The following is a 12,587-nucleotide window of genomic DNA, read 5'->3' as shown; positions in this document are numbered from 1 at the left end:
TGACGAGTCGCCGTCGTCACAAATTTGGAGTATGCGGACCGCTTCCCGCGAGACGCGACTGCGCGTGAAGCCGCGGATTGCCGCCTGCGAGTCGCTGATCACGATCGCAGCGCTAGGTACCGTGGCCAGTGCTAGGGCTATTGTGGCTTCTTCGGCCGCCTCCGTGTGTCCCGTGGTCACTGTAGCGCTCGCGAGGCACTTACCCGTGCGGTCTACAACCACGATCGCGTGTGCACTTTTCTCTCCTTCATATCGCGCAACGTCTACGTACACCGCCTCGTTGCTGTTGGCAAACTTTTTCTGAAGGTATCTTGCTCGATTGTTGTGTCTCGCGGCGTGGTGCGTCGGGTGCATGTTTTTGGGAAGCGGCGGGATGATCAGGCGGTCGCGGACCGAGGCCTGAACCGCCATCTTTTCTCCATGCTGAGTGTGGTACGCGATGCCGAGTGCCTCGAGGATGCATCGACCTGTCTTTGAATTAGATAATCGTTCGTACTGCGCAATGTCGTGCGCCTCGATTAACTCGTCAAGTGAGTTGTGAAGCAAAAAAATAATTTCGGCTTACTCTGAAATATGATTCCACAGTATCTCGTTAGTTTGATAACTGGCTTTGCCAGCAAACCATATGTAGGATGTTCATATGCATTTGTCGGGACTATGGCAAAGAACGTGACATCGGCGACAATCTGTTCACTAAAAAATAAGCTCCTACGTCTAAACGACAGATTTAGTCAGCGAACGTGTATGTGCTTTTCTGAGTTACAGAACTGCCAAGCCATCTGAACGCACCGTGTTCGTATTTAGTAAGTAGCCTTTAATTGTTCCCTTCACAATGTGGAATTCTTATCAGGTTCTCACAAAATGTTTAGTATTGTGTAATGTAGGAATCACACGTAGGAATTGATGGAAACGAGGAAGCTGACGCCCTTAATTGCACGCCTAGCGCTGACATGTGTCCCAAAAGTGAAAGCTCCAAAAGCTTTTCGAAACCCTAAGGGTGCAATCCGTCTTCACTTTAGAGAGATGTACAAGAATCCACACGAATCCTGTGTGACTCATGGATTTACACGCGAACAAGCGACGCTTTTATACCGCATCAGGACCGACTCCGCGTACACCCCAGCTTGGTTATTCAAGACTGGGCTTCGCGCTTCCCCACTCTGTGTTTTCTGTGGTGACATTGGCGACATCGAGCATTTCATTTCGCTGTGCCCGCAGTTTGACACAGAAAGAAAAGCGATGGTCGACAATCTACAAAAGAGCGGTCTCACGCACAGGACCTTTGAAGACGTTTTCCCCGGAGGGCCTGCGGCATTCAGGAAGAGAGCGCAACGACTGCATATAGCCTTCCTGCGAGACACGGGGCTCATCGACACCTGGTGACACACCACTGATCTCAACTCGAAGGAGGATCAGGCGGAACAATTGCCGGCTGTGTATGCCAGGCTAACCCCGCCTGCTTCAACATCACCACCACGACCACCACCACCAAGTGAAATCAAGCATTATGAAACACAAACCTTGGGCACAAGTACCCGCTTTCAGCACATCACTCATTATTGATTTTATGAAAGCTAGAAGCACAAACTTTCATGATGATAAGCGCATTATTCCATGCCTTTCTACGAAGTGTATGAATGGTACGCATTCATTACTCATTACATTAATATAAATTAAAGCTACTTGTTCTTTAAAGCTTTATATTAGGCAACCACGTGGAAGCAGGACATTCGGATAAATAATTAAGTAAGTAATTAGGTAAGTAATTTAGTAATTAAGTAAGTAGTTATTTAGGTAGATAATTAGGTAATTAAGTAAATAGGTAAGTAAATGAGTAATTAAGTAATTAGGTAATTAGGTATTTATTAAATAAGTAATTTTAGGAAGTTAAGGATGTAAATAATTAATTAATTAGGTAGGTAAGTAAGCAACTAAGTAAGTAATTAGGTAAGTAATCAAGTAATTAAGTAAGTGATTAGGTTCAAGTTCAAGTTCAAGTTCAAGTTTATTCATCAATGATGTCAGATTTACAAGAATTGTATGCAAAATGAGCACTACACAGGGAGTCCCAAAGTTACAAACTGTCAGGGGGACTCCCATACATGAAAAAATAAAAAAGACAATACAGATCAAACATTGGTTACGGTGGCATTACAGACTAAATAAGAAACAGCGCGAAAAAAGAAGAACTCAAAACTGTAAGGCAAAAAATTGCGAAGAAGACTTCTGTAGTGAACAAGCAATGCAAATGTAAAATACAATAAAAATATGAGTAATAAACGTGTAGTACAATAGCTAAGTCAATTATGATTACAATCACAAAGGCAGTGGTTAGGATGAAGAGAGTTGCTGCATAAAGTATTTCTTAACCTGATTCTTGAATATGTGCTCTGTGGGGGATGATTTTATGGTATGTGGAATAGAATTCCATAGTTTTATTCCCGCAAATGTGGTAGTGAACTTACCATAGTTTGTGCGCACTTTAGGCAAAAGACGATCATCGAGTTCAGAGAACCTAGTAGTGTTAGTATTTACAAAAGTTTCAGTAACAAAGCCATCTATGTGTGCAATATTACGAAATAACTTATAGATCACGATTGTTAACTTTAACTGAAAGAGCTGATGAAGAGGATGAATGTTTAAACTGCGATAAAGTGGCGTTGCATTGGATAGGAAATGGCTGAAAGTCATGAGGCGAATCGCCTGATTCTGCATGCGTTGAAGTTGGCTAAGGTGAGCGAGGTATGTGTTTCCCCAGGCTGATATGCAGTAAGATAAATGGCTGTGAATGTGTGCATGATAAAGGGAATGGATAATGTGTGGCTAAAAGTACGAGCGGGTTTTGATTATGGCGCGTATTCCAAACGATATCTTACGCACAAGTGACTGCGCATGAAGATTGAATTTCAGATGCCTGTCTAAAACTACGCCAAGAAACTTAGTGCTAACAGATATTGGTATTAAGTTGTTTTCAAGACGCACCGATATAGAGTTCGAAATTAGTGTCGGGGAGGAATGAAAAACCATAAAAACCGTTTTTAGAGGATTGATGGACAAGATGTTCTTTTGACACCAGGAAGTTATGTTATGCAGATCAATGTTAACATTTTGCTGTAGCTCGTCGACATCGTTAGCACAAGTAAAAATAGTGGTGTCGTCTGCATATAATATACAGTCTGTAGTGGTTAGAACATTAGGTAGGTCGTTGATAAATAGCAGAAACAGCAGCGGGCCAAGGATTGAGCCCTGAGGAACGCCTTGATATATGTTCTTAGCAGATGAGAGTTTGCCGTCAATCTGAACAACTTGAGTACGATTAGTTAGGTAGCTAGAAATAAGCTGAAGTGCTGGGCCAGTTATGCCGTAAGATTCAAGTTTATGTATTAGAATTTTGTGATTAATGGTGTCAAAGGCTTTTGTTAACTCTATGAATACACTTCCAACCAGCAGGCCTTGGTCGATTGCCTTCTTGACTTTGTCGGCAAAGGTTAGAAGCGCAAGCTCAGTTGAGCAACCCTGCCGAAAGCCATACTGTTTAGGTGATAGTAGATTAAATTTTGCTAGGTAGGATGATAAACGTGTATGAACTAGTCGTTCAATGATTTTACTAAAAAATGAAAGAATACAAATAGGCCTGTAGTTATTCAGAAGTTCACGATTGCCTTTTTTGTGAACAGGTGTTATTTTACCAACTTTCAGAGAACTGGGAAATATGCCTGCTTTAAACATTTTGTTAACAATATCGGCTATGATAGGAGATAGTTCATTAGAAACTAACTTGATACGTGATGGGTGAACAGAGTCTAGGCCAGGTCCAGTAGACCTAAGCGAAGATATAACATGAAGAACTTCCTTTGCATTCGTAGGTCGCAAGTAAAAAGAATGAAGATGACGAGGCAATGTCGGTAATGGGGGATCTGTTTGAGAATCGCAAGTACTGCTAAAATACTCGCTGAAGGCATTCGCGATATCAGCTGGGTGGCAGTATGTATGTGTCTCAGTTTTTATTTTTGTTACATGTTCACGGCATTTATTATTTAAGAATTCGTTAATGACCTGCCAGTTGCGCCTCGTATTATTGGCATTATTCAAAATCTTGTTCTGAAAGTAATCTCGTTTAGCACATTTAAGTGCTGCTGCAAGCGTGTTAGAATATTTTTTGAAACGAGATTTAAGTTCACAGTTAAATGGTTGAAATGGTTGAAATGGTAATTAAGTATGTAATCAGGTAAGTAATTAAGTAATTATGTATTTATTTAAATATGCAATTCAGTAAGTAACTAGGTAAGTAATTACGTAATTAAGTAAATAAGTAATTGAGTATATAATTTATTAGGTAATTAGGTAATTAAGTAATCAAGTTTTTGGTACTTAAGTAACTACGTAAGTAAGTAAGTAAAGTAAGTAAGTAAAGTAAGTAAGTGAAGCAAGTAAGTAAGTAAGTAAAGTAAGTAAAGTAAGTAAGTAAGTAAGTAAAGTAAGTAAGTAAAGTAAGTAAGTAAGTAAGTAAAGTAAGTAAGTAAGTAAGTAAGCAAGTAAGTAAGTAAGTAAAGTAAGTAAGTAAGTAAGTAAGTAAGTAAGAAAGTAAGTGTTTTTATTTACAGTAAGCAATATACAAAGCTCACTGCAGGGGCAGGGGCTAAAGGCATTCAAGCCTGACAAAGGTGCCTGTCCCTCCGCAGTTCGTGGCAGCTCACACGCTTTGAGTTCGAGTAAAAAAAAAAAGGATTGCAGTACATCAGTTTCAGGAAAATGGACAACTAGCTACTCGCAAGAGATGCACATAACAATTCACACAAACAAGAGAAAAATTCACATAACATATCTGAATAATCATACAGAAGTAGTCGCGCGCATGCCATAATATATAGCTACACGAAATAAATAATAAATAATAATAAATAAATAAATAGTAAATCATAAAAATAAAACAAGCAAAAAAATAATAAAACTCAATTATAAAAATAAATAATAAAACAAGCATATTATACACACAATTGTTTTGCCGGAATTGCTTAAATATTTCCCAAGGAACTACTGCTTGTGCCAAAGAAAACATGCAGTAATAATCGAAGTTTACGTTCTTGTCCTAAAAATTGAATTGTAGGGGATGAAACAGGAAAATTTAACTGTAATTTGACACACCCTAGCGATTATATATATATATATATAGATATATATATATATATATATATATATATATATATATATATATATATATATAATAGAAGTGAATAGTGAAGTGGAATAGAAGCACGTAGAAGAAATAACATGACTTTACTGACGTTACCGACAGGCTACGCCCTTCATCAAGAGTGTGACACCAAGCAAAGAGAGCTCAATTTCTAAATTTTATCAGTAAGGAGACAGAGCAGCCAGCGAGAGGAAACAAAAACGGGAATACAAACTTTCCGAAATTACGCTTGTAAAAAAAGAGGAAAATAACAAAGGAATGGAGTGATGTCAAAAATACCAGCACATGCACTAACTCACGTCGAAATCAACGACATCAACCATGAAGGAGGAGGAGGAGGAATAAACTTTTATTTTGGAAACAGTTTTCCAGGGTAAGCCCTGGTTCAACTCTCGGTGGGAGGTCTCCTCATTCCAGGAACCCTCTGGCCTTCGCTGCTTCCTTGGCCCTGGCAACGAGATGTCGTTGTTGTTCCAGGTCCTCGGAGACTAGCTTGGCCTCCCACGTTTCCATGAGGTCTTCGCTTTGTCTGGCGTTGCAACAGTCTCTCGGTGAAGGCAATGCGTCTTTGTCCATATGCCATGGACATTCGATGATCAGGTGCGCTAAGGTGTCCGGTACGCCGCACATTGGGCAGTGGTATCCTTGTAGCGTTGGGTGCAGTCTATGCATGATGATTCCGTGGATATAAGTATTACTTTGCAGTCTTCTGAGTGTAGTGCTTTCTTCTTTGTTGAGCTTTGGGTGAGGTGGTGGGTGCACCCTGCGTTCCAGCCTGTGATGTTGAAGCATACCTGAGTACGTGATGGGTACGGTCTCTGCCTCCGCTGGCGCAGACTGGGCGTCTCGAGAGTAGGAAGGGTTGGCCCGGCAGGTGTGGCCTCGGGCCGCGGCGTGTGCCGCTTCGTTCCCCTCCAGCCCCTCGTGCCCAGGAACCCATGTCACGCAGGTGTAGGGGATCGGAGTACTGCGGTGCTTCAATAGCTTCAGTGCTTGTGTTGACACGCGACCCTTAGCGTAGTTTCTGACGGCTGCTTGACAATCGGAGAAAATGACAGCTGCGTCCATGCACGTGGTAGTCGCTAGGGCGATCGCTGTCTCTTCTGCAGTCTCGGGGTTTTGTGCACGGACTGTGGCAGACGCTAGCTCTCTGCCCTGAGAATCTACGACGCTCAGGGCGTAAGCGTTTCTTTGCGGGTATTTTGCTACGTCGGTGTATCTGGCGTCCGTATCTTGCCTGTGTCTTCGCCGTAGAGCATCCACTCGGGCTTGTCTTCTTTCCTTGTGGTACGTGGGATGCATGTTGCGTGGAATTGGGGCTATGCACAGGGATTCGCGGATGTTCGCAGGAATTTTTTCTTTGAATACAAACTTTCGTGACAAAAAAAAAATCAGGAGAAAAACCAAGGAAATCTAAATGGGTAAGCCGTTTGTGAATGACCCATTCGTCAAGGTGCACATTCCGTCATGTCCGCAAGGAAATATGACAGATGCAGTCCGTGTGACAGGTTTGAGAGTGGTTGCCTCTGCTGCGACCTTGAAGATGGCCAATACCGTCGCATGGTTGGAAGGCAGTGATACACCAAACTGACGTTTCGGCAGCACAATAAAAAAAAAAGACAGAAAAAAGCGGATTAAAAAAAGAATTGACAAGTAGGGACGCATCACAGCTAGAAATACGCGTGCACGCATTTTGACATCATGTCGACCAACTTCAACGGGTGCGCACGCGCATTTCAAGCTACCATGCGCGTTCCTACTTCTCACATTTTTTTGCACCAAACGTCAGTTTGGTGCATCATTGAATGATTTTCTCTTGTGCCATATGCAATTCCTGACGGTTAGGGATGATACGTACATAAGGCACGTTTATGAGATGGCGTCTGTATTTCCACGTTACTTCTTAGAAATTCTTTGAGCCCTGCTGCTGCGTTCATACTTATCATTTCACCTTGTAAAATAATTTTTCACATATATTTTATTTTATTCTTCACACACGCATAGACTCTGTATAAAAACCCTATTGCAAAACCGAGCACCCAGTATCCAGCGCGCCGGATTAAGGGCCCAGTGCCGCGCGCTTGATGCTGGGGCGCTGGGCAGGCGCAGCATATATACTGGGAGGCGCTGGATACTGGTGCGAAAAACAGCTCTAGCTTGTTAAATACGCGATGCCTGCAGACCGTATATATTTTTTGCAAAAAGAAAGCAACAGAGAGCGTTTTAGTGCAATAAAAAAAGGAAAAAGAACGTAAAAATAAAAATGCTCCAGCCAGTATTTGATCGCCCGACCTACAGTGCCGAAACACGGTACTTCACCGCTGCGCCACGCCAGCAGGTGAACGTGAACGGATAATTTGCCGTGTCGAAATCACGAAGCAGCTTTAGTTTCGCAGAGGTACGCCTCGCACAGACATGGCAGATGCGTTATCGCCCAACACGTAAAGCTCACGCCGGTACTACAAAGAAATATTTGGTGCCCGTATTCAGTAGCATGCTCGGAAGTGCCACAACATCGATTTTCGCTTGCGATTAGTATTTTAAATTCGAAAAAGGTCCTTAATGAACCGCGGACCCGGGACCCTGTATGGTCTATTACTGCCGATTTCGATAGCCGTTTCTTGTTTTTCACGCGAAGGATATGCAACGTTCCCTTATTTCAATGATGCCTTTCAGTCAACACGTCTGTCTAGTTCTATATATTCGTCAGAGAAGCGCAGGCTAGTGCTGAGAGCCTTCGGCGACAGCAGATATACCTGTGCTTATGACGCGTCACATCGGCGGTCATCGCTTTTTCAGCTGGCACTGTAGACATGAAAAAATGGTTCATTTCAGAACACCGATGATTTATCCTTGTTAGACTTCTTTATTCCTGAGCCTAGACGCGCCGATAGCGTGCAGACAGACCGGGCGGATACACTAGGCCTAAGCTTCGCTGGGTACAAATCTCGGCGCGGGTAGCTGGCGAAAGTTAATATGTGTGTATTTGAGCCTCAGGACTTTTTTTAATACAATAGGAAAAGTGGAAGCGCGCGAATCACCTCAGCTTTGTTATCGGTGCAATAATGTCAGTCAGCGGTAGGCTTCGAACACGGGGTCCGTTCGAGCGCCTCTCAACGACTTCTGGAGTTCATGGCCACACCACAACACTGTGACAACGGCGACAACTTCCAGTCATATGTTACGTGCAAACTACTAAAAAACGGGGCGTTCTCTGCGTTTGTGGGGTTTCATTCAAGAATTTAGCTATCCGCACAATCAAAAGGGAAAATTCAAAAAACGAAAGTGATCTTCAGTGTCAAATGTGCATGAATAAACAGGGCAGCTCGCCCACCTTTTTGCAAACTGCGACATGAAATAAAGTTTTATGACCCGAAGATATAGCGTTATTTAGGACAACAGACTAGTATCAAGCGATAAAGTTGCACAAACAAACTTTCATATTCAGAACTGCAGCGAGAACCAGTGCCTGTACAGCACAAGCCAGTGCACCCCAGCGTCATGGCAGTGGAATCAGCGTCTTTTCCAGTGTGACTCAACTCTAATCCAGCGTTCTCACTGATGTTCCAATGAGTCCCAGCGAGCGCCAGGGTACCCATTGCGATGCAGTTTCAAAAAACGCGCTGGTTTCACACTGGAAGGCACTGGAAGGCGCTGGTTTTTGCAATAGGGAAACATCTTGCCTGCAGGCAGAAATGATACCGCTTGAGAAAAGAGGGCGATGGAACGCGGCTTTCTTCAAATGAGGGGTCAGACCATGTCACGCTGTCACGTGTCTGTCCATATGCAAGACACCAAATCCCCTCGTCCTTGTTAAAGAACTCATTTCATCAAATTTATTCGGATATTCAAGGTGCCATCGGGAGCCAATTTACTTATGAACGATTCCGAAAGCCCCACTGACGTATCCTCCGGCGTTCCCCATGCAAGGGCCCGCGATCTCCAAGAGTTAACGCCGGAGGGTCCCCTGAGAATAATTTCGAAGTCGTAATCTTCGGGTCCTGGCGTCAGTGTAAGCACGTTCAAGTTGGCCTCGGAATAAAACTGGCCCGTACGCTCGTGCGTGACAGCCAGCACGCTCTCGTGATGCAGCAGGAGGACCGCCCGCACGCTGTTCTGCTTGTTGGTCGGATCTTGCAGTACGAGCTCCGCGTGGTCCTCTGCAGGACACAAGAGAGGACACTCAGCAAAAACTGGCATCAGGAACCACATCACGGCCTAGCTGCAACACCCTTCGCCACTTTCTAGCATGTTTGAGAGCGGTAATGTCGCTGCGTGCAAGTTCTTAGTCACTTTTTATCGCGACAGTGTCAAGGGCCCCTTGTCGCAAAAACTCCGGTGTCGGCTTCAGACGTCGCTTGACAAAGAATCGTTCCGAGCCGCAACCATGCAGTCGCTGAGCATGGAGCACAGGCCTTGCTGAACTAATTGAATTTCTCATAGTAAGATGCGTCATGAAAATCGTTATGTACAACCCAAACCCAAGCTGCCGACATGATAGCGTCGGACTGTAATAAGAAGGTGCCATAAAACGTGATCCTGTAACGCGGGGCCCCGCACATAAACTCCTCCTCCAGCGTATCTACCGTTCATAGAGCGACGCGGCATGCTCGGTGTCGCCATACCCTGCTCCTCCGCTTACCGCCTCAATTGTTCCGCTGCACCCTCCGCCTTCGCCATTCTCCTCGCGTTCTCTTCGTTATCGCCGTCTTTCATCCCTCGCAGCGCTCCCCGTTCGCTCTCTCGATCGTCGCTGCATTCGTTCGCTCAGATACGCTGACGGACAACGCCGACGCCGAGGGACGTCGAAACTCAACGCAGAAACGGTCGCCTAAGGGAGACGCTCTCAAACAACTGATTTATTTTACGAGCTACTACATCCTTTGTCGTGTGCGGCACGTAAGTGTGAGACCTTTTTTCATTCTCATTAGGCTGACGTGTCTTCCTTTTTATTTAAGATGGGGAGACGGTATTCAACAACAAATAATGCTGAGGAGGTACATGCCATGATGAGGCTGTGTAAAACATGCGCCTTAACGGGTAAGCGTCAGTGTGCTCCTGATGGCCCCTTCACAATTCCGAATAGCTGAACATGAAGGGTCGAAACATTCACTCACATCCGTTTTGCGCGTTAACATGCTTCCTGAGTCCATGTGATATATATAATTTTTTTTCGACGTTAGCACTGAAGTCCATCAATGACAACTATATTTTAAAAGGTCGAAATCGATGCATTGCGGTCCCCTTGTCCACCTGGCACCTTAGAGCAGTACTCCTGCACAGCTAGCTCCAGATTGCAAAGGCCAGTTTCCATGCTGATGCTACGGTGACATGCAGCGCAAGTTATCACTCCCAATCGTTACATTGGAATAAAGTTCGTGTTCTCTTTCTTGATGTACTAACTTACCGTGCACTTCCTTAACCGATGCGGCGTGCCGCAATGCCAGATGACTAGGCAGGTCATTGATGGAATTCACATAACCGCAGGTCGGAAAAAGGCACCGGACTTGCCTGCATACAAAAAAAACATTTCACCAGTTATTATCTTTCAGGTTGCACCAGGAATCCCGCTTGTTTTACAGTGAAGCTGTTTATGAGTTTAGAAGCTCACGAACACTTTCCATGCCTCCTTCACGATTTTCTGAGAAATACAAATAAACCCTCAAGTTTATATCTTGAGAAAGCAGAAAATATTGTAGCGGTGATAGGCGGCCAACATTTGACTACGTCGGTTATTTGGAATTGATGAAATATTGCTAAACCTTTGTTACCAGCCGCTTTAGAGTCTGTATACGAAACACATTAAGCTTCTATGCCCTTGGGGGGGGGATGGGGGGGGAAGGGGGTTCGGCGAAGAACTGCAGTAATTTCATAATTAGAAAGAAATTGACGCCACGCCATAATTGACGTTTATGGAACGTTTCAACTGGTGTAGGCTATTTTGTTTTAAAAATATTTATCGAATTTTTGTGATACTTGTTTATTCCCTATTTTGATATGTTCTACGAAGCTGGTAGTCTAGTTTTCCTGTCGCCTTTGAGACCTACGTGAATCTCGCCGCTTTTATTGTATTAAAGTATAGAATCACGTTAGGAATGACGTGCAATCAATGCTTCAGGAGAGTTAACTGCTGGGCTAGTTGGTGATCTGGCGCAAAATATTTTCAGTATGCAAAATCAATGCTTCATTTGCGTTCAATAATTATACCCTTTGTAAAGAATATTTATTGCACGGCAATAAGTTCTAAGCTTAGGTAAGGTTTTCCGGTGGCCTTACGGAATTTCTAATTATTGCATTCCACGGTACCAAGAGCCAGGATGTCAGTGGTGATGCTTTTGTCATGCTTAGCACACCTCAAAATTTTTAACGTCATAGCCACCATGCAATGGACATCTATTTAACTATAAAAGTACTACTCTAATAGCTTTCAACATTACCTTGCGCTGGTCTCCACGAAGCAAAGTTTTGTGTTTGGGAGCGGCAAGTGCTGAAAGATATTTTTTGCAAAATATATTGACCACCTAATTCACCCTATATGATATTATTTTTAAATCTTTATCGCGTTTGGAGGAAAGGTCCGTTTTAGGAACAATAATAGTCACGAAAAATAAAACTACACCACCCCTAACAGCCGAACAACATTAAGCTGGGGGGGGGGGGGGGGTGTAGCAGCATTGTCTCTTCAGGTTCTTTTTCGACCTCGGCCATAAAGCACATTTCTCCATCTAAATCCCGCAGAAAAGGATGCACACACAAAGGCCCGCGCACTTGTCATCGAGAGGTGATGACTGTCTTGGTGTCATTCAACCTTCGCAAGCTAGAGGCGTGCACATGGTTTGACGAAAAGGGGGGCTTTAGTTCGGCAGTGGTCAAGGCGAAGCGGGTGGATTCAAAGAATGTCACATGCTGTCGCCATCGATATCAGTTCATTTGCGACGCCGGCGTGGTATGGTCAAAGCGATGTAAATGTTTGGTGGTGTATTGTAGCAGCAATTTAGCTATCTCTGCTGTGGCTTATGATTATGCTGTGTCGTGGCTGAATCAGCAACAGAGGCACATAAGCCACCATGCTGGCGAAACCCACGGCGTTTTCATCTTTCCGTTACGTGGACGTTTCAGCAACTTCGCTGCCAACTGCGATACAGGAAGCGTACAAACACTACGTTATCACCAATGTCGCGATGACTTAATGCGTGTTAAATAATGTATAATCATGCACTCCGCCCTTACGTTTTCCTACTCAGGCTGTACAGGATGAGAAGTCGTGAAATATTTAGCTTATAATTTCAAGCTTGCCTGTCTTACTTGTTTAAAGCACACATCTGATTGTCAGACAGTAATACACAGCCTAACTGCTACTCACTTCCTTTTTTCTTTCAGGATACAACAGCCA

General features: G+C 43.8%; 1 protein-coding gene across 3 annotated transcripts in view; it reads right to left on the bottom strand.

The window, feature by feature from the left end:
• Positions 1-9,001: 9,001 nt before the first annotated feature.
• LOC135904635 (uncharacterized) overlaps positions 9,002-12,587 on the bottom strand; it is a 54,139-nt gene continuing 50,553 nt past the window's right edge. For all 3 annotated transcript variants that reach the window (XR_010565173.1, XM_065435498.1, XM_070534044.1), the window contains 2 exons: positions 10,602-10,705; positions 9,002-9,354 (listed from right to left, as the gene is read on the bottom strand). Coding sequence is in view for 2 of the 3 variants with exons in the window: in XM_065435498.1 (XP_065291570.1) it covers positions 9,017-9,354; positions 10,602-10,705 (442 nt within the window). In the remaining variant the exon portion in view is untranslated. The remainder of the gene's footprint in view (positions 9,355-10,601; positions 10,706-12,587) is intronic.

Source organism: Dermacentor albipictus, chromosome 2 (assembly GCF_038994185.2).
Source record: "Dermacentor albipictus isolate Rhodes 1998 colony chromosome 2, USDA_Dalb.pri_finalv2, whole genome shotgun sequence".
Lineage (NCBI taxonomy): Eukaryota > Metazoa > Arthropoda > Arachnida > Ixodida > Ixodidae > Dermacentor > Dermacentor albipictus.
Note: the sequence above shows the minus strand (reverse complement) of the source record. Positions and strands in the feature narration are given on the sequence as shown.